Here is a 26,786-nt window from a genome sequence, read left to right on the forward strand (position 1 = left end):
AAAAAATAAGTAAACATATAGTTCATCATCCTCTATTATATATAATTATTTATAAAATATTAGGTAAAATGCCACTTTTGCAGACGTATTTGACAGTTATATAATATATTATAGTTAATATTTTTAAAATTTTACTAATCCATGCTTTTGATAATAAATATAAGTAACTATTTGCATTCATCTATTTAACGCCATCTATTTATTTAAAATATTATTATAATTAAATATTTTATTATTCACCCCACAATGGATGTAATAAATTAGATATATTTTCTTCTATTTTTTTACATGTTTTTAGGAAAGCCATTTTTTCTACTTTGAAAAACAGTTTTAAGTTAAATTTTTAATACAAGTATATTTTAGATATTATTACAAACTACTATTATTTTAAGATATAATATACCAACTAGAGATGGTGCGACAATATTATACAAAATTTTAATTGCTTTTATGATATCACTCTGGTTTATATTTTATAGTCACAAAATGTTTCATTTCTAATATGTCATCCTTGCCGTATAAATAACTCAAGGCTTCATTATATTTGCATAATTTCTTCTAAAGATTTTTAATATTTTTGTTTCATCAATTCTAACATAATAAATTCTGATATGGGTTACCATCGTGAGTGTCATGGCTATGACTGTAAAGTAACCAACATCTATTATTTGTGTGGCTATGTAATTTAAGATTATTACTACAGCTGCTGAGAGCGATTGCATATTTTAGATATGCAATAATGGTCAACTGTGTAGTCGTTTATATATCATTAAAAATGGATGATAATCTTTTAGAAATTTAAAATCTCACAATAATTTTCTCGATTACTTATCTAGCTTCCATCATGTAATCTAAGAGGAAGCTCTAACTATCATATAGTTTTATGATTTGGATTGGTCGTTTATATTCTCTTCAAGAATTGTTAATTTGGTAAAGAAGGCCTGTAAATTTTTTCTTATTAGTTTATTCTATATAATAGTAACAAATGTCATAATCGTTATTTTTGAACTTTTTTTAAAGTAAATGGTTGAAAATATGTTTTGTAAATGTTAAATTAATATTTCAATGAAAATGTACTATGGAAAAGTGACAATTGTCATAATCGTTATTTTTGGACTTTTTTGAGTTTTTTTAAAGTAAATGGGTAAAAATATGTTTTATAAACATGTTAAATTAATATTTCAGTGAAAGTGTACTATGGAAAAGTGACAATTGTCATAATCGTTATTTTTGAACTTTTTTAAGTTTTTTTAAAGTAAATGGGTAAAAATATGTTTGGTAAACATGTTAAATTAATATTTCAGTGAAAGTGTATTATGGAAAAGTGACAATTGTCATAATCGTTATTTTTGAACTTTTTTAAGTTTTTTTAAAGTAAATGGGTAAAAATATGTTTTGTAAACATGTTAAATTAATATTTCAGTGAAAGTGTACTATGGAAAAGTGACAATTGTCATAATAGTTATTTTTGAACTTTTTTAAGTTTTTTTAAAGTAAATGGGCAAAAATATGCTTTGTAAACATGTTAAATTAATATTTCAGTGAAAGTCTACTATGGAAAAGTGACAATTGTCATAATGGTTATTTTTGGACTTTTTTGAGTTTTTTTAGAGTAAATGGGTAAAAATATGTTTTGTAAACATGTTAAATTAATATAGTGAAAGTCTACTATGGAAAAGTGACAATTGTCATAATCGTTATTTTTGAACTTTTTTTAAAGTAAATCGGTAAAAATATGTTTGGTAAACATGTTAAATTAATATTTCAGTGAAAGTGTACTATGGAAAAGTGACAATTGTCATAATCGTTATTTTAGAACTTTTTTAGATTTTTTAAAGTAAATGGGTAAAAATATGTTTGGTCCTAAAAAAATTTCAAAAATAACGATTATGACAATTGTCACTTTTCCATATTACACTTTCACTGAAATATTAATTTAACATGTTTACAAAACATATTTTTACCCATTTACTTTAAAAAAACTTAAAAAAGTTCAAAAATAACGATTATGACAATTGTCACTTTTCCATAGTTACACTTTCACTGAAATATTAATTTAACATGTTTACAAAACATATTTTTGCCCATTTACTTTAAAAAAACTTAAAAAAGTTCAAAAATAACGATTATGACAATTGTCACTTTTCCATAGTACACTTTCACTGAAATATTAATTTAACATGTTTACAAAACATATTTTTACCCATTTACTTTAAAAAAACTTAAAAAAGTTCAAAAATAACGATTATGACAATTGTCACTATTACCTAAAAAATTATCTATCAAAAGGTATATAATAGATGAAATTACGTAAAATATAAATATATAATAATCATTTTTAAAATATATATTAAAAAATATCAATCAAAAAAATATATTTAAAAAAATTTATTAAAAAAATATATTAAAAATTATCAATCAAAAAATATCAATAAAAAAATATATTTAAAAAAATATATTAAAAAACATCAATAAAAATATATTTAAAAAAATTTATTAAAAAAATCATATAAAAAAAAATATCAATCAAAAAAATATATTTAAAAAAATTTAATAAAAAAATAATCAAAAAAATAGGGTAGGTCTAAAAGTCGAAAGGCTGCATGATACGAAAGGCTAAAAAATAATATTGAAAATAAAAATAACAAAGAAAATGATTAATGTGTAATTTGATTGATTTATTGCTTTTTTACGAGAAAAATATTATAATAACATTATAGTGCGTACAAATTGTGCGTTGCAACGCAGCGTTTCAAAACGCAAGCAATGCATTTTAAATGCATTCGTTCAAATTGAGCACATATCCGTTTTTCATTTAAATTATTTTTTTCAAAACGTAATAGTGCGTACAAATTGTGCGTTGCAACGCAGCGTTTTAAAACGCATATAAAAAAACGTAAACGCAGCCATGTATAAATTGATGCGTTAACTTTTATTTTTTTATTTAAATTTAAAACAAAAAAAATTACTTGCTTTGTATTTACTACAAAGAAATAAAGGAAAGAAGAAGAGCAAGACGTCCAAAATATTTGTTAAAAGAAATCTTTTTTCTGAATATATTAATATTAAAGGCGATTTAACAAATTCGCAATTTTATAATTATACAAGAATGAGAAGAGCGACATTTTCTTATATACTGGAGCTCATATTTCATATATGAGGATATTAATCCAAAAGTTACTAACTGTAACAAACAAATCGATGCTGAGGATCGTTTGTTTGTTACATTAAGGTAAAATAAATTTAATTTATTAATTATTTATATAATAGGTATTTAATAACTGGTGTATCATTTGCACAACTAGCTTATAGTTCAAGTATCACATTCTAAGTAAGCCAATAGAAATAGGACTACCTAGCATAGAGATAGTGATAAAGGCTATTTGCATTCTACATAACATTATCATCAACAAAGAAGGATCAGCTTCCATTGATGATATAGGTAATACCAATATTTAAATTTAAATAAATATATAAAAATCATATTTATATATATTTTTAAAATTATATTATCATCAATACAGATCCTACATTGGCTAACCTTACAACAAGACCATTTTTGGTAAGCAGGGAAAACAACTCAAGCTCACAGGAATCTAAAATCATTAGGGATAAATTCTTAAATTTTTATATTATAATAAATTTATTAATATTACTATTATAATAAATTTATTTATATTACTATTATAATAATTTTATTTATATTACTATTATAATAAATTTATTTATATTACTATTATAATAAATTTATTAATATTAAATAAAATTTGAATAAAGTATTGATCATGAAATAATTTTAAGTTTAGTTATATATTTGTAAGCTTAGTGTTAATTGTAATAGATTAAATGAAGTGGGATCCAAAGTTGAGGATTAATAATGGGGATGAAGGTTGTAGATTAGATTTATATATATATTAAACTTAACAATACAAATATTTTAAATTGCCCTCAATCATAAGAGTGAAACCTTGACTTTAGCCACTTAATATAATTACAAATATTAATCATGTTTTGCTATATATTAAAATCTTATTTATATTTTTAAAATTACATTTTAGGAAGAAGTTAACACATAATTATCCACTACTTATTATCCTATATTTACATATGAAACAGACTAAATATATAAAAATTTTATTAATAAAATGAAGGTTGTAGATTAGATTTATATATATTAAACTCAACAATGCAAATATTTTTAATTGCCCTCAATCATAATAAAAATAAACTGAGTGAAACCTTGACTTTAGCCAGTAAATATAATCATAAATATTTATCATATTTTGCTATATATTAAAATCTATTTATATTTTTAAAATTACATTTTAGGAAGAAGTTAACACATAATTATTCACTACTAATTATATAAAAATTTTATTAATAACAATATATCAAAAATTAACAATATAACAAATATAAATATCAAAATTATATAGTATTAAAAATATCTAAAGCTGTTTCAGATGTTTCTGTTGTTTGTGTATTTCTTCTATTAATCTTGATAATTTGCATTGTTTTTAAAACTTCTGTCTTGAAAAAATAGTCTTCATCAGAATCGTAACCTTTCAATACATCAACCAGGCTATCCAAAAAGATTCTATATAAAAGATAAATAAATTATAGATAAAAATAAGAATTACTGGATACTAGAAGATGTTTTTTCCAATACACTCATAAGCTTTTGCAAATCATTTTGATTTTTAGCAGGGTTCCTTGTTTGAGGAGGGGATTCCTGAAAATTACTGACAGTAGGTCTGTCAGCAACCGTGGCTTGCATGAAATTAATATTCATGCACCCCTCCTCTAGATCCTGAAGGTCTCGCTTACTTATCCTTGTTGAGTTGATCCTTAAAGTTCCTAAGGCGTTTCCTTAGGTAATTCACGCTACAATCATAATCTGGAAACTCTTCTGATAATCTAAAAATAAAATTATTAATAATATTATATATTATTTAACTTAATTCCTATGATGGAAAGTTTTTCCATCACAGAGAATGTCTTCTTATGATCAGGATGCGCCTGATTCCAAATAACCTCTTCAGGTTCCAACATTTCAGCAAATCTTTTTGTTATTTCTTCATTCCATGATCTAAAATAATTAATAAATGATGATTTAATTATATATATTCTTACATTTTTGATGGTGTTTTCATTTCTCCACTTCAAAAAAATTTGAAAACGCAAGCAGGTTTACGTTTTGAAAAAAATAATTTAAATGAAAAACGGAAATGTGTTCAATTTGAACGAATGCATTTAAAATGCATTGTTTGCGTTTTGAAACGCAACGTTGCAACGCACAATTTGTACGCACTATAAACCTGCTTGCGTTTTCAAATTTTTTTGAAGTGGAGAAATGAAAACACCATCAAAAATGTAAGAATATATATAATTAAATCATCATTTAGTAATTATTTTAGATCATGGAATGAAGAAATAACAAAAAGATTTGCTGAAATGTTGGAACCTGAAGAGGTTATTTGGAATCAGGCGCATCCTGATCATAAGAAGACATTTTCTGTGATGGAAAAACTTTCCATCATAGGAATTAAGTTAAATAATATATAATATTATTAATAATTTTATTTTTAGATTATCAGAAGAGTTTCCAGATTATGATTGTAGTGTGAATTACCTAAGGAAACGCCTTAGGAACTTTAAGGATCAACTCAACAAGGATAAATTAGCAAGACCTTCAGGATCTAGAGGAGGGGTGCATGAATATAAATATAAGAAATATATTAATTTCATGCAAGCCACGGTTGCTGACATACCTACTGTCAGTAATTTTCAGGAATCCCCTCCTCAAACAAGGAACCCTGCTAAAAATCAAAATGATTTGCAAAAGCTTATGAGTGTATTGGAAAAAAAATCTTCTAGTATCCAGTAATTCTTATTTTTATCTATAATTTATTTATCTTTTATATAGAATCTTTTTGGATAGCCTGGTTGATGTATTGGAAGGTTACGATTCTGATGAAGACTATTTCTTCAAGACAGAAGTTTTAAAAACAATGCAAATTATCAAGATTAATAGAAGAAATACACAAACAGCAGAAACATCTGAAACAACTTTAGATATTTTTAATACTATATAATTTTGATATTTATATTTGTTATATTGTTAATTTTTGATATATTGTTATTAATAAAATTTTTATATAATTAGTAGTGAATAATTATGTGTTAACTTCTTCCTAAAATGTAATTTTAAAAATATAAATAGATTTTAATATATAGCAAAATATGATAAATATTTATGATTATATTTACTGGCTAAAGTCAAGGTTTCACTCTTAGTTAATTTTTATTATGATTGAGGGCAATTAAAAATATTTGCATTGTTGTAAAATATATAAATCTAATCTACAACCTTCATTTTATTAATAAAATTTTTATATATTTAGTCTATTTCATATGTAAATATAGGATAATAAGTAGTGGATAATTATGTGTTAACTTCTTCCTAAAATGTAATTTTAAAAATATAAATAAGATTTTAATATATAGCAAAACATGATTAATATTTGTAATTATATTAACTGGCTAAAGTCAAGGTTTCACTCTTATGATTGAGGGCAATTTAAAATATTTGTATTGTTAAGTTTAATATATATATAAATCTAATCTACAACCTTTATTTTATTAATAAAATTTTTATATATTTAGTCTGTTTCATATGTAAATATAGGATAATAAGTAGTGGATAATTATGTGTTAACTTCTTCCTAAAATGTAATTTTAAAAATATAAATAAGGTTTTAATATATAGCAAAACATGATTAATATTTGTAATTATATTAACTGGCTAAAGTCAAGGTTTCACTCTTATGATTGAGGGCAATTTAAAATATTTGTATTGTTAAGTTTAATATATATATAAATCTAATCTACAACCTTCATCCCCATTATTAATCCTCAACTTTGGATCCCACTTCATTTAATCTATTACAATTAACACTAAGCTTACAAATATATAACTAAACTTAAAATTATTTCATGATCAATACTTTATTCAAATTTTATTTAATATTAATAAATTTATTATAATAGTAATATAAATAAATTTATTATAATAGTAATATAAATAAAATTATTATAATAGTAATATAAATAAATTTATAATATTAATAAATTTATTATAATATAAAAATTTAAGAATTTATAAAATTTTTAAATTTATCCCTAATAATTTTAGATTCCTGTGAGCTTGAGTTGTTTTCCCTGCTTGCCAAAAATGGTCTTGTGGTAAGGTTAGCCAATGTAGGATCTGTATTGATGATAATATAATTTTAAAAATATATATAAATATGATTTTTATATATTTATTTAAATTTAAATATTGGTATTACCTATATCATCAATGGAAGCTGATCCTTCTTTGTTGATGATAATGTTATGTAGGATGCAAATAGCCTTTATCACTATCTCTATGCTAGGTAGTCCTATTTCTATTGGCTTACTTAGAATGTCAAATTTTTTGACTATTCCACCAAAGCTTCTTTCTACACTTACTCGAGCATGGCACAGCCTCATGTTATATTCCCTTTCTTCTGTTGTCAGATTTCTTTTGGGGTAGGGCTTCATCAAATAATTTGACAAAGGGAATGCGTCGTCCCCAACCATTACAAATGGCATGGCCTCATTACAACCTGGAAATGGTTTGGGAGCAGGCATATCAAGTGTATGGTTCATCAATTCTATTAATATATTTATAAGATATATTAAAATTAATATAAAGTAACCTCTATATAAAGAGCTATTTCTAAAAACACCACCATCACTTTGCTTTCCATATGCACCCACATCTATGTAAATAAATCTCCTGTTAATATCTGTTAGGGCTAACAGGTTAATAGAAAATCTATGCTTATAGTTATAAAATTGTGAGCCACTATTGGCAGGGCTCTTGATATATATATGCTTGCCATCTATAGCCCCAATACAATTTGGGAATCCTGATTGAAGCAGGAATTCCTGGGAAATCTAAAGATAAGTAAATATTAATCTTGATTTATTATAATAAATTTACTTTTTCCCAATCATTTTTATTAGGCTTAGGCATGTGAATATGTGCAGCAGCATTCCAAATTGCTCTGCACACTGATTTCACAATATAACTTATACAGGATTTTGAGATCATTGAACTATAAGCTAGTTGTGCAAATGATACACCAGTTATTAAATACCTATTATATAAATAATTAATAATAAATTAAATTTATTTTACCTTAATGTAACAAACAAACGATCCTCAGCATCGATTTGTTTGTTACAGTTAGTAACTTTTGGATTAATATCCTCATATATGAGCTCCAGTATATAAGAAAATGTCGCTCTTCTCATTCTTGTATAATTATAAAATTGCGAATTTGTTAAATCGCCTTTAATATTAATATATTCCGAAAAAAGATTTCTTTTAACAAATATTTTGGACGTCTTGCTCTTCTTCCTTCCTTTATTTCTTTGTAGTAAATACAAAGCAAGTAATTTTTTTTGTTTTAAATTTAAATGTTTCATATTGAAAAAATAAAAGTTAACGCATCAATTTATACATGGCTGCGTTTACGTTTTTTTATATGCGTTTTAAAACGCTGCGTTGCAACGCACAATTTGTACGCACTATTACATTATAATATATTAAAAAAATGGAAATTTTAAGATCTTTTCAATTTTTTTATTAATTCTTTGAAATAAATTGCGGTTTTAATTTTATTAATTTTTAATTTATATTTTTAATTAAATTATATTTATTTATTTAAAAAAAATGGAATATAATATATTAAAAAAATGGAAATTTTAAGATCTTTTCAATTTTTTTATTAATTCTTTGAAATAAATTGCGGTTTTATTTTTATTTAATTTTTATTTTTAATTAAATTATATTTGGTTATTTAAAAAAAATGGATTTTAATATTTCAATTTTTTTATTAATTCTTTGAAATAAATTGCGATTATAATTTTATTTAATTTCATTAATTTTTAATTTATATTTTTAATTAAATTATATTTGGTTATTTTAAAATAATGGAATTTTTAAAATTATATGTATATTCTTTTTAAGTTTTTTTTCAAAACTAAATTGATAGTAAGTATAACGATATTGTGAGTACTGGATTAGGGAAAAGGCTAACATCTTATATGCAATTTTGAATATTTTTATATCATTCTACTAAAATTAAATTTCCTATACAATTATGCTTAGATGTATTTTTTTACGTTTCCGGTTCAAAAATTAACATTTTTGTCGCGAAAACGTTCGAAGGGAAAAGGCTAACATCTTTAGTTTAATTATATAAATTTTTATATCATTGAACTCAGAATTAAATTTCCTATCTAAATATGCTTTGATGTGATTTTTTAAGTTATAGGTTCAAAAAATAAATTTTAAAAATTTTGTTGTGGTAAAAACGTTGGAAGGGAAAAGGCTAACATCTTATTTGCAATTTTAAATATTTTTATATCATTCTACTCAGAATTAAATTTCCTATCCAATTATGCTTAGATGTATTTTTTTACGTTTCCGGTTCAAAAAATAACATTTTTGTCGCGAAAACGTTTAAAGGGAAAAGGCTAACATCTTAAGTTTAATTTTATAAATTTTTATATCATTGAACTCAGAATTAAATTTCCTATCTAAATATGCTTTGATGTAATTTTTTACGTTATCGGTTCAAAAAATAAATATTAAAAATTTTTTTTGTGGTAAAAACGTTGGAAGGAAAAAGGCTAACATCTTATATGCAATTTTGAATATTTTTATATCATTGAACTCAGAATTATCTAAATATGCTTTGATATATTTTTTTACGTTATCGGTTCAAAAAATAAATTTTAATAATTTTTTTGTGGTAAAAACATTGGAAGGGAAAAGGCTAACATCTTATATGCAATTTTGAATATTTTTATATCATTCTACTCAGAATTAAATTTCCTATCCAATTATGCTTATATGTATTTATTTACGTTTCCGGTTCAAAAAATAATATTTTTGTCGCGAAAACGTTCGAAGGGAAAAGGCTAACATCTTAAGTTTAATTTTATAAATTTTTATATCATTGAACTCAGAATTAAATTTCCTATCTAAATATGCTTTGATGTATTTTTTTACGTTATCGGTTCAAAAAAGAAATTTTAATAAATTTTTTGTGGTAAAAACGTTGGAAGGGAAAAGGCTAACATCTTATATGCAATTTTGAATATTTTTATATCATTGAACTCAGAATTAAATTTCCTATCTAAATATGCTTTGATGTATTTTTTTACGTTATCGGTTCAAAAAATAAATTTTAATAATTTTTTTGTGGTAAAAACGTTGAAGGGAAAAGGCTAACATCTTATATGCAATTTTGAATATTTTTATATCATTCTACTCAGAATTAAATTTCCTATATAATTATGCTTAGATGTATTTTTTTTACTTTTCCGGTTCAAAAAATAACATTTTTGTCGCGAAAACGTTCGAAGGGAAAAGGCTAACATCTTAAGTTTAATTTTATAAATTTTTATATCATTGAACTCAGAATTAAATTTCCTATCTAAATATGCTTTGATGTATTTTTTTACGTTATCGGTTCAAAAAATAAATTTTAATAATTTTTTTGTGGTAAAAACGTTGGAAGGGAAAAGGCTAACATCTTAAACGCAATTTTGAATATTTTTATATCATTCTACTCAGAATTAAATTTCCTATCCAATTATGCTTAGATGTATTTTTTTACGTTTCCGGTTCAAAAAATAACATTTTTGTCGCGAAAACGTTTGAAAGGAAAAGGCTAACATCTTAAGTTTAATTTTATAAATTTTTATATCATTGAACTCAGAATTAAATTTCCTATCTAAATATGCTTTGATGTATTTTTTTACGTTATCGGTTCAAAAAAAAATTTTAATAATTTTTTTGTGGTAAAAACGTTGAAAGGGAAAAGGCTATCATCTTATATGCAATTTTGAATATTTTTATATCATTCTACTCAGAATTAAATTTCCTATCCAATTATGCAACGTTCGAAGGGAAAAGGCTAACATCTTTAGTTTAATTTTATAAATTTTTATATCATTGAACTCAGAATTAAATTTCCTATCTAAATATGGTTTGATGTATTTTTTTACGTTATAGGTTTAAAAAATAAATTTTAAAAATATTGTTGTGGTAAAAACGTTGGAAGGGAAAAGGCTAACATCTTATATGCAATTTTGAATATTTTTATATCATTCTACTCAGAATTAAATTTCCTATCCAATTATGCTTAGATGTATTTTTTTACGTTTCCGCTTCAAAAAATAACATTTTTGTCGCGAAAACGTTTAAAGGGAAAAGGCTAACATCTTAAGTTTAATTTTATAAATTTTTATATCATTGAACTCAGAATTAAATTTCCTATCTAAATATGCTTTGATGTGATTTTTTAAGTTATAGGTTTAAAAAATAAATTTTAAAAATATTGTTTTGGTAAAAACGTAGGAAGGGAAAAGGCTAACATCTTAAATGCAATTTTGAATATTTTTATATCATTCTACTCAGAATTAAATTTCCTATATAATTATGCTTAGATGTATTTTTTTTACTTTTCCGGTTCAAAAAATAACATTTTTGTCGCGAAAACGTTCGAAGGGAAAAGGCTAACATCTTAAGTTTAATTTTATAAATTTTTATATCATTGAACTCAGAATTAAATTTCCTATCTAAATATGCTTTGATGTATTTTTTTACGTTATCGGTTCAAAAAATAAATTTTAATAATATTTTTGTGGTAAAAACGTTGGAAGGGAAAAGGCTAACATCTTAAACGCAATTTTGAATATTTTTATATCATTCTACTCAGAATTAAATTTTCTATCCAATTATGCTTAGATGTATTTTTTTACTTTTCCGGTTCAAAAAATAAAATTTTTGTCGCGAAAACATTCGAGGGGAAAAGGCTAACATCTTTAGTTTAATTTTATAAATTATTATATCATTGAACTCAGAATTAAATTTCCTATCTAAATATGCTTTGATGTATTTTTTTACGTTATCGGTTCAAAAAAGAAATTTTAATAAAAAAAATATTCTAAATTGCATATAAGATGTTAGCCTTTTCCCTTCCAACGTATTTACCACAAAAAAATTTTTAAAATATATTTTTTGAATCTATAACTTAAAAAATCACATCAAAGCATATTTAGATAGGAAATTTAATTCTGAGTTCAATGATATAAAAATTTATAAAATTAAACTAAAGATGTTAGCATTTTCCTTTCGAACGTTTTCGCGACAAAAAGGTTATTTTTTGAACCGGAAACGTAAAAAAATACATCTAAGCATATCCTTAATTAATAAGGATAGTAAATTTTTAGGTAAGAAAGTTAAGGAATATGGAAGGATGCTAATGGAGTCGTTTTATTGTTTTATTTTTTTTGTTTATAAATTTAGAGTTTTTATTGTAAGAGAATAAATAAAAAAACATTTTTTTCAGACGGATAATAATTAAAAATATGAAAGAATAATTATGTCGGTGATTTTGTATGGAAGTAAATAATATTTTGAACAATTTAGAAAAAAAAATTATAATAAACAAATAAATTAGAATCGAATAGTGTTTGAATTCGTACGAATAATAAAATCTACCATTGCATTCGATTCGAATAATTAAAATTAATTTTCTTAATAAAATCTTACTCAAATATATTGACAAATTTTTTTATTGTTAATTTGATTTCAAACAGAAGGTGGAAATTTTTTCGGATAAAAAGACAGGGCTAAAATACCTGAATTTTACGAAAATATTTGAAAAGGTTAATAAGATGGGGAAATAAATGATTTGGGATATCCCTTCAAGTGCCTATTTGTCCTCTATATTTTTACCCAACATTCATAATTAAATGAATATACGGTAATTAATATAACTTTCTCTCCCCGAAATAAGACGCTAAAATTCATAATGTATAGTGTTGGTCGCACAGTAGGTTTGTTATGATTATATCAAATTAATTTAAATTGCAATTAAAATAAATGACAGTTTTTTTGAATGAAAACTATGATTTAAATCAATTCTCTATTCGTTTTTTATCAAATAAAAACATTAATAGATCGTTTTACCAGGTTGCTAAATTTTATTATTATAAAAAGATTTTATATTGTGATTTAGCCCTGAAATTTTTAATATACACTATTCTGAGTTTAATGATATAAAAATACCTAAAATTGCATTTAAGATGTTAGCCTTTTCCCTTCCAACGTTTTTACCACAAAAAAATTATTAAAATTTATTTTTTGAACCGATAACGTAAAAAAATACATCAAAGCATATTTAGATAGGAAATTTAATTCTGAGTTCAATGATAAAAAATATTCAAAATTGCATATAAGATGTTAGCCTTTTCCCTTCCAACGTTTTTACTACAAAAAAATTTTTTAAATTTATTTTTTGAACCGATAACGTAAAAAAAAACATCAAAGCATATTTAGATAGGAAATTTATTTCTGAGTTCAATGATATAAAAATTTATAAAATTAAACTAAAGATGTTAGTCTTTTCCCTTCGAACATTTTCGCGACAAAAATGTTATTTTTTGAACCGGAAATGTAAAAAAATACATCTAAGCATAATTGGATAGGAAATTTAATTTTGAGTAGAATGATATAAAAATATTCAAAATTGCATATAAGATGTTAGCCTTTTCCCTTCCAACGTTTTTACCACAAAAAAATTATTAAAATTTATTTTTTGAACCGATAACGTAAAAAAATACATCAAAGCATATTTAGATAGGAAATTTAATTCTGAGTTCAATGATATAAAAATTTATAAAATTAAACTAAAGATGTTAGTCTTTTCCCTTCGAACGTTTTCGCGACAAAAATGTTATTTTTTGAACCGGAAACGTAAAAAAATAGGGTTTATGTCACTGTGTGCTCCCGCCTCACCCCCCCCCCCCCTTCTCTTTGTGGCTCTACTGTGAAACAATACTTTTCGAGAAAATTATACCTCTTTTCATATTGGAAATATGACAGGTGAATTTTTAAAAATGCTCTTCTGTAATTTAAAAACATAGTTAAGGAAACACTATAATTCTCAGCCATTACTTTTTTGAAAATTATAGATTTTAGATAACCATTAGATCTTAAAATTAGATGATAAATAAATTAATAATTTTTTGAAACTATAGAAAGTCCATGAATATTATATTATAGGTAAAACTTTACCTAAAATAATTTTCTAATATTTACTGCAAACCTATTAACTACAATCAGTTATTCTTGATTTATGTTTTTTTCCTACTAATTTTTTTTATTGAGCAATTAAAATACTATTAATTCTTAATGATATCATATGACGAATAAAAAAAATTCATTATTAAAAGGTAAAGACAGAAACTTAAACTATAAATCAATTTAATAAAATAAATTTAATTATGATGATTAATGAATGATATTTTTATTCAAATTGTATATAACAGTTATTTCTGATTTACGTTTTCATTTCTCATCAGATCAGTCGGCCTTTGGCTAATTATTGAACAATTAATTTACTATAATTCTGGATTTCGTCATATTGTGTAAACTAAAATTCAAAAAAAATATTAAAATAAAATTATTTTTTAAAAAATCACCTTTTAGATATATCATAAATAATGACTTGATTGGCCTTATATTAGTGATCACGAATAAAAATAAGTGTTTGCAAAATTGCAAGCCATGTTTAAAAGGAGTTAAGGAAGAATTTTTGCGAATGGCATATAATGGGTTACCTTCAGAAACCCTAATACCATTAGGTAACCCGATAGTAGAAGTGTGCAAGGGGGCTGGTGAATTAAAGGTATTATTGAAATAACGAGCGAGCGAGTCGATTTAACATATTTTATGTGCGGAATGAGCAGATCGGACTTTTTGAAAATAATGGGCAGGCGGATTATTTATTCCAGCCATTTAGACCTTTAACCGATCCCTACCAATAAATCTTATAGAGCTTAAAATCAGCTATTAAACAATATTTCTAGATTGATCAATATTCTCCAACCTATAAAAAAATGCCCCTGCTCTTGAAGCTTTCAGTGACAAAAGAAAAAATGAAATTCCAATTCTGAACCACTGTTGAATACTTTCGCCAAATTCCTGCATTGGTTCCCTTAGAAAGACGAATTATCCGATGCATTATAACGAATGCAAACCATATCACAAATAAATCTTCTTAGTTTCCTCAAACATGACACACCTCTAAAACAGCATTCAAACTACATAAATGAACTATTTAACAAACCCAATATATCAGTCTTACAGTCACAAACAAGAGCTCAAAAAATACATTTGTAGACAACCATAGATGAAAGGACTAACATTATTAAAGAGGATGTAAAGAAGAGTGATCAAACTAAGGTGGAAAAATATAAATTGATACCAGGGGTGATGACTGATGAGAATCATGACTGTGGCAGATCTGATATTTTATTGATTCTTTTAAATATATATCAGTAGCTTTGTGAAAAAGAGTTAAAGCAAAGTGGAGGGTTAACATTTAATTTTTTTTTCCATTAACAACAAAAAAAGGGGGGGGGGAATAAAATTTTATCCAAAAATTAGCAAAAAATGAAAAATCTAAAATAGTTTTAATAAGGGGAAATGGCAGAGATTCTAAATAGTTGGTCAAAAAATTTTGAGAAGTTCACCATTTTTAGGGGGTGGGCTTTCCTGTGAACTTTGAACATACCTAAGACGTTTTAACCATATCAAATCAATTTTTTTTTCTCATGCCATAAGAATCGTTATGGCAACTTATCTGTAGTCTATCTTTTCGATTTCCCTCCTATTTTCGAAGGAAAAGACAGAAACCCTGAATATAAGACATTATAATATTTTTATTTTAAATTTTAGCAGAAAAAATTTATATGTAAATATCGCTTTTATTTCAAGGAAAAAATACAAAACTTTATTTTAATAATAATATTTTTTTTTAAAATTATTTATTGGTTATTTGGCAAAAAAATTTGATTTTCAACACCTTAAGAAATAAAAATATTTTTTTCTTATTTAATTTTTTTTAGAGAAAATGTCAAAATTTTTTAAATGTTATTTTTGACAAGATGATTAAAAAATTAATTACTATTCAATTTTATTTTCTTTATAGATTTCTAATTTCAAGAGATGATCATCAAAATTATATTTCTTTTTAAATAAATAATTACTTTCTAAGCATAATTGGTTAGGAAATTTAATTTTGAGTAGAATGATATAAAAATATTCAAAATTGCATATAAGATGTTAGCCTTTTCCCTTCCAACGTTTTTACCACAAAAAAATTATTAAAATTTATTTTTTGAACCGATAACGTAAAAAAATACATCAAAGCATATTTAGATAGGAAATTTAATTCTGAGTTCAATGATATAAAAATTTATAAAATTAAACTAAAGATGTTAGCCTTTTCCCTTCGAACGTTTTCGCGACAAAAATGTTATTTTTTGAACCGGAAACGTAAAAAAATATATCTAAGCATAATTGGATAGGAAATTTAATTCTGAGTAGAATGATATAAAAATATTCAAAATTGCATATAAGATGTTAACCTTTTCCCTTCCAACGTTTTTACCACAAAAAAATTATTAAAATTTATTTTTTGAACCGATAACGTAAAAAAAAACATCAAAGCATATTTAGATAGGAAATTTATTTCTGAGTTCAATGATATAAAAATTTATAAAATTAAACTTAAGATGTTAGCCTTTTCCCTTCGAACGTTTTCGCGACAAAAATGTTATTTTTTGAACCGGAAACGTAAAAAAATACATCTTAGCATAATTGGATAGGAAATTTAATTCTGAGTTCAATGATATAAAAATACTTAAAATTGCGTTTAAGATGTTAGCCTTTTCCCTTCGAACGTTTTGGCGACAAAAATATTATTTTTTGAACCGGTAACGTAAAAAAATACATCTAAGCATAATTGGATAGGAAATTTAATTCTGAGTAGAATGATATAAAAATATTCAAAATTGCATATAAGATGTTTGCCTTTTCCCTAATCCAGTACTCACAATATCGTTATACTTACTATCAATTTAGTTTTGAAAAAAAACTTAAATAGAATATACATATAATTTTAAAAATTCCATTATTTTAAAATAACCAAATATAATTTAATTAAAAATATAAATTAAAAATTAATGAAATTAAATAAAATTATAATCGCAATTTATTTCAAAGAATTAATAAAAAAATTGAAATATTATAATCCATTTTTTTAAAATAACCAAATATAATTTAATTAAAAATATAAATTAAAAATTAATAAAATTAAATAAAATTAAAACCGCAATTTATTTAAAGAATTGATAAAAAAATTGAAAAGATCTTAAAATTTCCATTTTTTTAATATATTATATTCCATTTTTTTAAATAAATAAATATAATTTAATTAAAAATATAAATTAAAAATTAATAAAATTAAAACCGCAATTTATTTCAAAGAATTAATAAAAAAATTGAAAAGATCTTAAAATTTAGATTTTTTTAATATATTATATGGTAATGTTATTATAATATTTTTCTCGTAAAAAAAGCAATAAATCAATCAAATTACACATTATGTAATCATTTTCTTTGTTATTTTTATTTTCAATATTATTTTTTAGCCTTTCGTATCATGCAGCCTTTCGGCTTATAGACCTACCCGTTTAATGAGATATTTGATTGATTTATTGCTTTTTTTAGAGAAAAAATATTATAATAACATTACATTATAATATATTAAAAATATGGAAATTTTAAGATCTTTTCAATTTTTTTATTAATTCTTTGAAATAATTTGCGGTTTTTAAAGATTAATTATATTATATTAATTTTTAAATTAATATTAAGATCTTTTCAATTTTTCTATTAATTCTTTGAAATAATTTGCGGTTTTTAAAAATTAATTTTATTATATTAATTTTTAAATTAATATTTTTAATTAAAATTTTTAAAAAAATTAATAATTGGTATAATATATTAAAAATATGGAAATTTTAAGATCTTTTCAATTTTTTTATTAATTCTTTGAAATAATTTGCGGTTTTTAAAAATTAATTTTATTATATTAATTTTTAATTAAATTAATAATTGGTTATGAATTTATATATTGAGTAAGTATAAATATATTGTAATTACTTGATAGAGAAGTAAATGAGAAACATAAATTTTTTAAGATATTTTTAATTTGAGAAAGCATTTAAGAGGGGAAAGGCTAACATCTTAAACGTAATTTTGAATATAATTATATCATTAAACTCAGAATTTAACCCCATAGATGTATTTTTTTACGTTTCCGGTTCACAAAATAAATTTTTTGTCGCGAAAGACATTTATAGGGGAAAGGCTAACATTTTAAGAGTAATTTTGAATATATTTATATCATTGAACTCAGAATTTAATTCTCTATCCAAAACCGCTTAGATGTATTTTTTTACGTTTCCGGTTCACGAAATAATTTTTTTGTCGCGAAAGACATTTATAGGGGAAAGGCTTACATTTTAAAAGTAATTTTGAATATATTTATATCATTGAACTCAGAATTTAATTCTCTATCCAAAACCGCTTAGATGTATTTTTTTACGTTTCCGGTTCACGAAATAATTTTTTTGTCGCGAAAGACATTTATAGGGGAAAGGCTTACATTTTAAAAGTAATTTTGAATATATTTATATCATTGAACTCAGAATTTAATTCTCTATCCAAAACCGCTTAGATGTATTTTTTTACGTTTCCGGTTCACGAAATAATTTTTTTGTCGCGAAAGACATTTATCGGGTAAAGGCTAACATTTTAAAAGTAATTTTTATAATATTTATATCATTGAACTCAGAATTTAATTCTCTATCCAAAATCGCTTAGATGTATTTTTTTAAGTTTCCGGTTCACGAAATAATTTTTTTGTCGCGAAAGACATTTATCGGGGAAAGGCTAACATTTTAAAAGTAATTTTTATAATATTTATATCATTGAACTCAGAATTTAATTCTCTATCCAAAACCGCTTAGATGTATTTTTTTACGTTTCCGGTTCACGAAATAATTTTTTTGTCGCGAAAGACATTTATCGGGGAAAGGCTAACATTTTAAAAGTAATTTTTATAATATTTATATCATTGAACTCAGAATTTAATTCTCTATCCAAAATCGCTTAGATGTATTTTTTTAAGTTTCCGGTTCACGAAATAATTTTTTTGTCGCGAAAGACATTTATCGGGGAAAGGCTAACATTTTAAAAGTAATTTTTATAATATTTATATCATTGAACTCAGAATTTAATTCTCTATCCAAAACCGCTTAGATGTATTTTTTTACGTTTTCGGTTCACGAAATAATTTTTTTGTCGCGAAAGACATTTATCGGGGAAAGGCTAACATTTTAAAAGTAATTTTTATAATATTTATATCATTGAACTCAGAATTTAATTCTCTATCCAAAATCGCTTAGATGTATTTTTTTAAGTTTCCGGTTCACGAAATAATTTTTTTGTCGCGAAAGACATTTATCGGGGAAAGGCTAACATTTTAAAAGTAATTTTTATAATATTTATATCATTGAACTCAGAATTTAATTCTCTATCCAAAACCGCTTAGATGTATTTTTTTACGTTTCCGGTTCACGAAATAATTTTTTTGTCGCGAAAGACATTTATCAGGGAAAGGCTAATATTTTAAAAGTAATTTTTATAATATTTATATCATTGAACTCAGAATTTAATTCTCTATCCAAAACCGCTTAGATGTATTTTTTTACGTTTCCGGTTCACGAAATAATTTTTTTGTCGCGAAAGACATTTATCGGGGAAAGGCTAACATTTTAAAAGTAATTTTTATAATATTTATATCATTGAACTCAGAATTTAATTCTCTATCCAAAACCGCTTAGATGTATTTTTTTACGTTTCCGGTTCACGAAATAATTTTTTTGTCGCGAAAGACATTTATCGGGGAAAGGCTAACATTTTAAAAGTAATTTTTATAATATTTATATCATTGAACTCAGAATTTAATTCTCTATCCAAAATCGCTTAGATGTATTTTTTTAAGTTTCCGGTTCACGAAATAATTTTTTTGTCGCGAAAGACATTTATCGGGGAAAGGCTAACATTTTAAAAGTAATTTTTATAATATTTATATCATTGAACTCAGAATTTAATTCTCTATCCAAAACCGCTTAGATGTATTTTTTTACGTTTCCGGTTCACGAAATAATTTTTTTGTCGCGAAAGACATTTATCGGGGAAAGGCTAACATTTTAAAAGTAATTTTTATAATATTTATATCATTGAACTCAGAATTTAATTCTCTATCCAAAACCGCTTAGATGTATTTTTTTACGTTTCCGGTTCACGAAATAATTTTTTTGTCGCGAAAGACATTTATCGGGGAAAGGCTAACATTTTAAAAGTAATTTTTATAATATTTATATCATTGAACTCAGAATTTAATTCTCTATCCAAAATCGCTTAGATGTATTTTTTTAAGTTTCCGGTTCACGAAATAATTTTTTTGTCGCGAAAGACATTTATCGGGGAAAGGCTAACATTTTAAAAGTAATTTTTATAATATTTATATCATTGAACTCAGAATTTAATTCTCTATCCAAAATCGCTTAGATGTATTTTTTTAAGTTTCCGTTTCACGAAATAATTTTTTTGTCGCGAAAGACATTTATCGGGGAAAGGCTAACATTTTAAAAGTAATTTTTATAATATTTATATCATTGAACTGAGAATTTAATTCTCTATCCAAAACCGCTTAGATGTATTTTTTTACGTTTCCGGTTCACGAAATAATTTTTTTGTCGCGAAAGACATTTATCGGGGAAAGGCTAATATTTTAAAAGTAATTTTTATAATATTTATATCATTGAACTCAGAATTTAATTCTCTATCCAAAATCGCTTAGATGTATTTTTTTAAGTTTCCGGTTCACGAAATAATTTTTTTGTCGCGAAAGACATTTATCGGGGAAAGGCTAACATTTTAAAAGTAATTTTTATAATATTTATATCATTGAACTCAGAATTTAATTCTCTATCCAAAACCGCTTAGATGTATTTTTTTACGTTTCCGGTTCACGAAATAATATTTTTGTCGCGAAAGACATTTATCGGGGAAAGGCTAACATTTTAAAAGTAATTTTTATAATATTTATATCATTGAACTCAGAATTTAATTCTCTATCCAAAACCGCTTAGATGTATTTTTTTACGTTTCCGGTTCACGAAATAATTTTTTTGTCGCGAAAGACATTTATCGGGGAAAGGCTAACATTTTAAAAGTAATTTTTATAATATTTATATCATTGAACTCAGAATTTAATTCTCTATCCAAAACCGCTTAGATGTATTTTTTTACGTTTCCGGTTCACGAAATAATTATTTTGTCGCGAAAGACATTTATCAGGGAAAGGCTAATATTTTAAAAGTAATTTTTATAATATTTATATCATTGAACTCAGAATTTAATTCTCTATCCAAAATCGCTTAGATGTATTTTTTTAAGTTTCCGGTTCACGAAATAATTTTTTTGTCGCGAAAGACATTTATCGGGGAAAGGCTAACATTTTAAAAGTAATTTTTATAATATTTATATCATTGAACTCAGAATTTAATTCTCTATCCAAAACCGCTTAGATGTATTTTTTTACGTTTCCGGTTCACGAAATAATTTTTTTGTCGCGAAAGACATTTATCGGGGAAAGGCTAACATTTTAAAAGTAATTTTTATAATATTTATATCATTGAACTCAGAATTTAATTCTCTATCCAAAATCGCTTAGATGTATTTTTTTAAGTTTCCGGTTCACGAAATAATTTTTTTGTCGCGAAAGACATTTATCGGGGAAAGGCTAACATTTTAAAAGTAATTTTTATAATATTTATATCATTGAACTCAGAATTTAATTCTCTATCCAAAACCGCTTAGATGTATTTTTTTACGTTTTCGGTTCACGAAATAATTTTTTTGTCGCGAAAGACATTTATCGGGGAAAGGCTAACATTTTAAAAGTAATTTTTATAATATTTATTACATTGAACTCAGAATTTAATTCTCTATCCAAAACCGCTTAGATGTATTTTTTTACGTTTCCGGTTCACGAAATAATTTTTTGTCGCGAAAGACATTTATCGGGGAAAGGCTAACATTTTAAAAGTAATTTTTATAATATTTATATCATTGAACTCAGAATTTAATTCTCTATCCAAAACCGCTTAGATGTATTTTTTTACGTTTCCGGTTCACGAAATAATTTTTTTGTCGCGAAAGACATTTATCGGGGAAAGGCTAACATTTTAAAAGTAATTTTTATAATATTTATATCATTGAACTCAGAATTTAATTCTCTATCCAAAATCGCTTAGATGTATTTTTTTAAGTTTCCGGTTCACGAAATAATTTTTTTGTCGCGAAAGACATTTATCGGGGAAAGGCTAACATTTTAAAAGTAATTTTTATAATATTTATATCATTGAACTCAGAATTTAATTCTCTATCCAAAATCGCTTAGATGTATTTTTTTAAGTTTCCGTTTCACGAAATAATTTTTTTGTCGCGAAAGACATTTATCGGGGAAAGGCTAACATTTTAAAAGTAATTTTTATAATATTTATATCATTGAACTGAGAATTTAATTCTCTATCCAAAACCGCTTAGATGTATTTTTTTACGTTTCCGGTTCACGAAATAATTTTTTTGTCGCGAAAGACATTTATCGGGGAAAGGCTAATATTTTAAAAGTAATTTTTATAATATTTATATCATTGAACTCAGAATTTAATTCTCTATCCAAAATCGCTTAGATGTATTTTTTTAAGTTTCCGGTTCACGAAATAATTTTTTTGTCGCGAAAGACATTTATCGGGGAAAGGCTAACATTTTAAAAGTAATTTTTATAATATTTATATCATTGAACTCAGAATTTAATTCTCTATCCAAAACCGCTTAGATGTATTTTTTTACGTTTCCGGTTCACGAAATAATTTTTTTGTCGCGAAAGACATTTATCGGGGAAAGGCTAACATTTTAAAAGTAATTTTTATAATATTTATATCATTGAACTCAGAATTTAATTCTCTATCCAAAACCGCTTAGATGTATTTTTTTACGTTTCCGGTTCACGAAATAATTTTTTTGTCGCGAAAGACATTTATCGGGGAAAGGCTAACATTTTAAAAGTAATTTTTATAATATTTATATCATTGAACTCAGAATTTAATTCTCTATCCAAAACCGCTTAGATGTATTTTTTTACGTTTCCGGTTCACGAAATAATTTTTTTGTCGCGAAAGACATTTATCGGGGAAAGGCTAACATTTTAAAAGTAATTTTTATAATATTTATATCATTGAACTCAGAATTTAATTCTCTATCCAAAACCGCTTAGATGTATTTTTTTACGTTTCCGGTTCACGAAATAATTTTTTTGTCGCGAAAGACATTTATCGGGGAAAGGCTAACATTTTAAGAGTAATTTTGAATATATTTATATCATTTAACTCAGAATTTAATTCTCTATCCAAAACCGCTTAGATGTATTTTTTTACGTTTCCGGTTCACGAAATAATTTTTTTGTCGCGAAAGACATTTATAGGGGAAAGGCTAACATTTTAAAAGTAATTTTTATAATATTTATATCATTGAACTCAGAATTTAATTCTCTATCCAAAATCGCTTAGATGTATTTTTTTAAGTTTCCGGTTCACGAAATAATTTTTTTGTCGCGAAAGACATTTATCGGGGAAAGGCTAACATTTTAAAAGTAATTTTTATAATATTTATATCATTGAACTCAGAATTTAATTCTCTATCCAAAATCGCTTAGATGTATTTTTTTAAGTTTCCGGTTCACGAAATAATTTTTTTGTCGCGAAAGACATTTATCGGGGAAAGGCTAACATTTTATAAGTAATTTTTATAATATTTATATCATTGAACTCAGAATTTAATTCTCTATCCAAAACCGCTTAGATGTATTTTTTTACGTTTCCGGTTCACGAAATAATTTTTTTGTCGCGAAAGACATTTATCGGGGAAAGGCTAACATTTTAAAAGTAATTTTTATAATATTTATATCATTGAACTCAGAATTTAATTCTCTATCCAAAACCGCTTAGATGTATTTTTTTACGTTTCCGGTTCACGAAATAATTTTTTTGTCGCGAAAGACATTTATCGTGGAAAGGCTAACATTTTAAAAGTAATTTTTATAATATTTATATCATTGAACTCAGAATTTAATTCTCTATCCAAAACCGCTTAGATGTATTTTTTTACGTTTCCGGTTAAATAATTTTTTTGTCGCGAAAGACATTTATCGGGGAAAGGCTAACTTTTTAAAAGTAATTTTTATAATATTTATATCATTGAACTCAGAATTTAATTCTCTATCCAAAATCGCTTAGATGTATTTTTTTAAGTTTCCGGTTCACGAAATAATTTTTTTGTCGCGAAAGACATTTATCGGGGAAAGGCTAACATTTTAAAAGTAATTTTTATAATATTTATATCATTGAACTCAGAATTTAATTCTCTATCCAAAATCGCTTAGATGTATTTTTTTAAGTTTCCGGTTCACGAAATAATTTTTTTGTCGCGAAAGACATTTATCGGGGAAAGGCTAACATTTTAAAAGTAATTTTTATAATATTTATATCATTGAACTCAGAATTTAATTCTCTATCCAAAATCGCTTAGATGTATTTTTTTAAGTTTCCGGTTCACGAAATAATTTTTTTGTCGCGAAAGACATTTATCGGGGAAAGGCTAACATTTTATAAGTAATTTTTATAATATTTATATCATTGAACTCAGAATTTAATTCTCTATCCAAAACCGCTTAGATGTATTTTTTTACGTTTCCGGTTCACGAAATAATTTTTTTGTCGCGAAAGACATTTATCGGGGAAAGGCTAACATTTTAAAAGTAATTTTTATAATATTTATATCATTGAACTCAGAATTTAATTCTCTATCCAAAACCGCTTAGATGTATTTTTTTACGTTTCCGGTTCACGAAATAATTTTTTTGTCGCGAAAGACATTTATCGTGGAAAGGCTAACATTTTAAAAGTAATTTTTATAATATTTATATCATTGAACTCAGAATTTAATTCTCTATCCAAAACCGCTTAGATGTATTTTTTTACGTTTCCGGTTAAATAATTTTTTTGTCGCGAAAGACATTTATCGGGGAAAGGCTAACATTTTAAAAGTAATTTTTATAATATTTATATCATTGAACTCAGAATTTAATTCTCTATCCAAAATCGCTTAGATGTATTTTTTTAAGTTTCCGGTTCACGAAATAATTTTTTTGTCGCGAAAGACATTTATCGGGGAAAGGCTAACATTTTATAAGTAATTTTTATAATATTTATATCATTGAACTCAGAATTTGATTCTCTATCCAAAACCGCTTAGATGTATTTTTTTACGTTTCCGGTTCACGAAATAATTTTTTTGTCGCGAAAGACATTTATCGGGGAAAGGCTAACATTTTAAAAGTAATTTTTATAATATTTATATCATTGAACTCAGAATTTAATTCTCTATCCAAAACCGCTTAGATGTATTTTTTTACGTTTCCGGTTCACGAAATAATTTTTTTGTCGCGAAAGACATTTATCGGGGAAAGGCTTTTTAAAAGTAATTTTTATAATATTTATATCATTGAACTCAGAATTTAATTCTCTATCCAAAATCGCTTAGATGTATTTTTTTAAGTTTCCGGTTCACGAAATAATTTTTTTGTCGCGAAAGACATTTATCGGGGAAAGGCTAACATTTTAAAAGTAATTTTTATAATATTTATATCATTGAACTCAGAATTTAATTCTCTATCCAAAACCGCTTAGATGTATTTTTTTACGTTTCCGGTTCACGAAATAATTTTTTTGTCGCGAAAGACATTTATCGGGGAAAGGCTAACATTTTAAAAGTAATTTTTATAATATTTATATCATTGAACTCAGAATTTAATTCTCTATCCAAAACCGCTTAGATGTATTTTTTTACGTTTCCGGTTCACGAAATAATTTTTTTGTCGCGAAAGACATTTATCGGGGAAAGGCTAACATTTTAAAAGTAATTTTTATAATATTTATATCATTGAACTCAGAATTTAATTCTCTATCCAAAATCGCTTAGATGTATTTTTTTAAGTTTCCGGTTCACGAAATAATTTTTTTGTCGCGAAAGACATTTATCGGGGAAAGGCTAACATTTTATAAGTAATTTTTATAATATTTATATCATTGAACTCAGAATTTAATTCTCTATCCAAAACCGCTTAGATGTATTTTTTTACGTTTCCGGTTCACGAAATAATTTTTTTGTCGCGAAAGACATTTATCGGGGAAAGGCTAACATTTTAAAAGTAATTTTTATAATATTTATATCATTGAACTCAGAATTTAATTCTCTATCCAAAACCGCTTAGATGTATTTTTTTACGTTTCCGGTTCACGAAATAATTTTTTTGTCGCGAAAGACATTTATCGTGGAAAGGCTAACATTTTAAAAGTAATTTTTATAATATTTATATCATTGAACTCAGAATTTAATTCTCTATCCAAAACCGCTTAGATGTATTTTTTTACGTTTCCGGTTAAATAATTTTTTTGTCGCGAAAGACATTTATCGGGGAAAGGCTAACATTTTAAAAGTAATTTTTATAATATTTATATCATTGAACTCAGAATTTAATTCTCTATCCAAAATCGCTTAGATGTATTTTTTTAAGTTTCCGGTTCACGAAATAATTTTTTTGTCGCGAAAGACATTTATCGGGGAAAGGCTAACA

At 24.7% G+C, this 26,786-nt stretch overlaps 2 protein-coding genes and 1 long non-coding RNA gene across 3 annotated transcripts; 1 reads left to right on the forward strand and 2 right to left on the reverse strand.

Annotated features, from left to right (window-relative positions):
• Positions 1-4,518: 4,518 nt before the first annotated feature.
• Positions 4,519-5,263, reverse strand: LOC135924723 (uncharacterized). Its single transcript, XR_010571375.1, has 4 exons — positions 5,134-5,263; positions 4,958-5,089; positions 4,641-4,917; positions 4,519-4,597 (listed from the first exon to the last, which is right to left on the reverse strand). It is a non-coding gene; the product is annotated as an uncharacterized LOC135924723 (long non-coding RNA).
• Positions 5,264-5,268: 5 nt separating this feature from the next.
• Positions 5,269-6,095, forward strand: LOC135924289 (uncharacterized). The gene is made up of 4 exons (XM_065459344.1): positions 5,269-5,373; positions 5,418-5,549; positions 5,590-5,883; positions 5,927-6,095. The coding sequence occupies exons 1-4, from the start codon at positions 5,354-5,356 to the stop codon at positions 6,093-6,095; spliced, it is 615 nt and encodes a 204-aa protein (XP_065315416.1). The 5' UTR covers positions 5,269-5,353.
• A 1,056-nt stretch (positions 6,096-7,151) lies between these two features.
• Positions 7,152-8,608, reverse strand: LOC135924290 (uncharacterized). The gene is made up of 5 exons (XM_065459345.1): positions 8,228-8,608; positions 8,030-8,186; positions 7,743-7,983; positions 7,350-7,697; positions 7,152-7,267 (listed from the first exon to the last, which is right to left on the reverse strand). Exons 1-5 carry the CDS (start codon positions 8,515-8,517, stop codon positions 7,152-7,154), a joined length of 1,152 nt encoding a protein of 383 aa, XP_065315417.1. The 5' UTR covers positions 8,518-8,608.
• Between the last annotated feature and the right edge of the window lie 18,178 nt (positions 8,609-26,786).

Source organism: Gordionus sp. m RMFG-2023, chromosome 2 (assembly GCF_954871325.1).
Source record: "Gordionus sp. m RMFG-2023 chromosome 2, tfGorSpeb1-WG-v2, whole genome shotgun sequence".
NCBI lineage: Eukaryota > Metazoa > Nematomorpha > Gordioida > Chordodea > Parachordodidae > Gordionus > Gordionus sp. m RMFG-2023.

Excerpts from the sequence above, each read along its gene's own strand:
- LOC135924290 (XM_065459345.1), bottom strand. The coding sequence starts at position 8,517 with ATGAAACATTTAAATTTAAAACAAAAAAAATTACTTGCTTTGTATTTA. Across the intron at positions 7,984-8,029 it reads ATAAAAATGATTGGGAAAAA|ATTTCCCAGGAATTCCTGCT; the intron begins GTAAATTTATTA and ends ACTTATCTTTAG. Across the intron at positions 7,268-7,349 it reads AGCTTCCATTGATGATATAG|ATCCTACATTGGCTAACCTT; the intron begins GTAATACCAATA and ends TCATCAATACAG.
- LOC135924289 (XM_065459344.1), top strand. The coding sequence starts at position 5,354 with ATGAAAACACCATCAAAAAT. Across the intron at positions 5,374-5,417 it reads ATGAAAACACCATCAAAAAT|ATCATGGAATGAAGAAATAA; the intron begins GTAAGAATATAT and ends TAATTATTTTAG. Across the intron at positions 5,550-5,589 it reads CTTTCCATCATAGGAATTAA|ATTATCAGAAGAGTTTCCAG; the intron begins GTTAAATAATAT and ends TTTTATTTTTAG.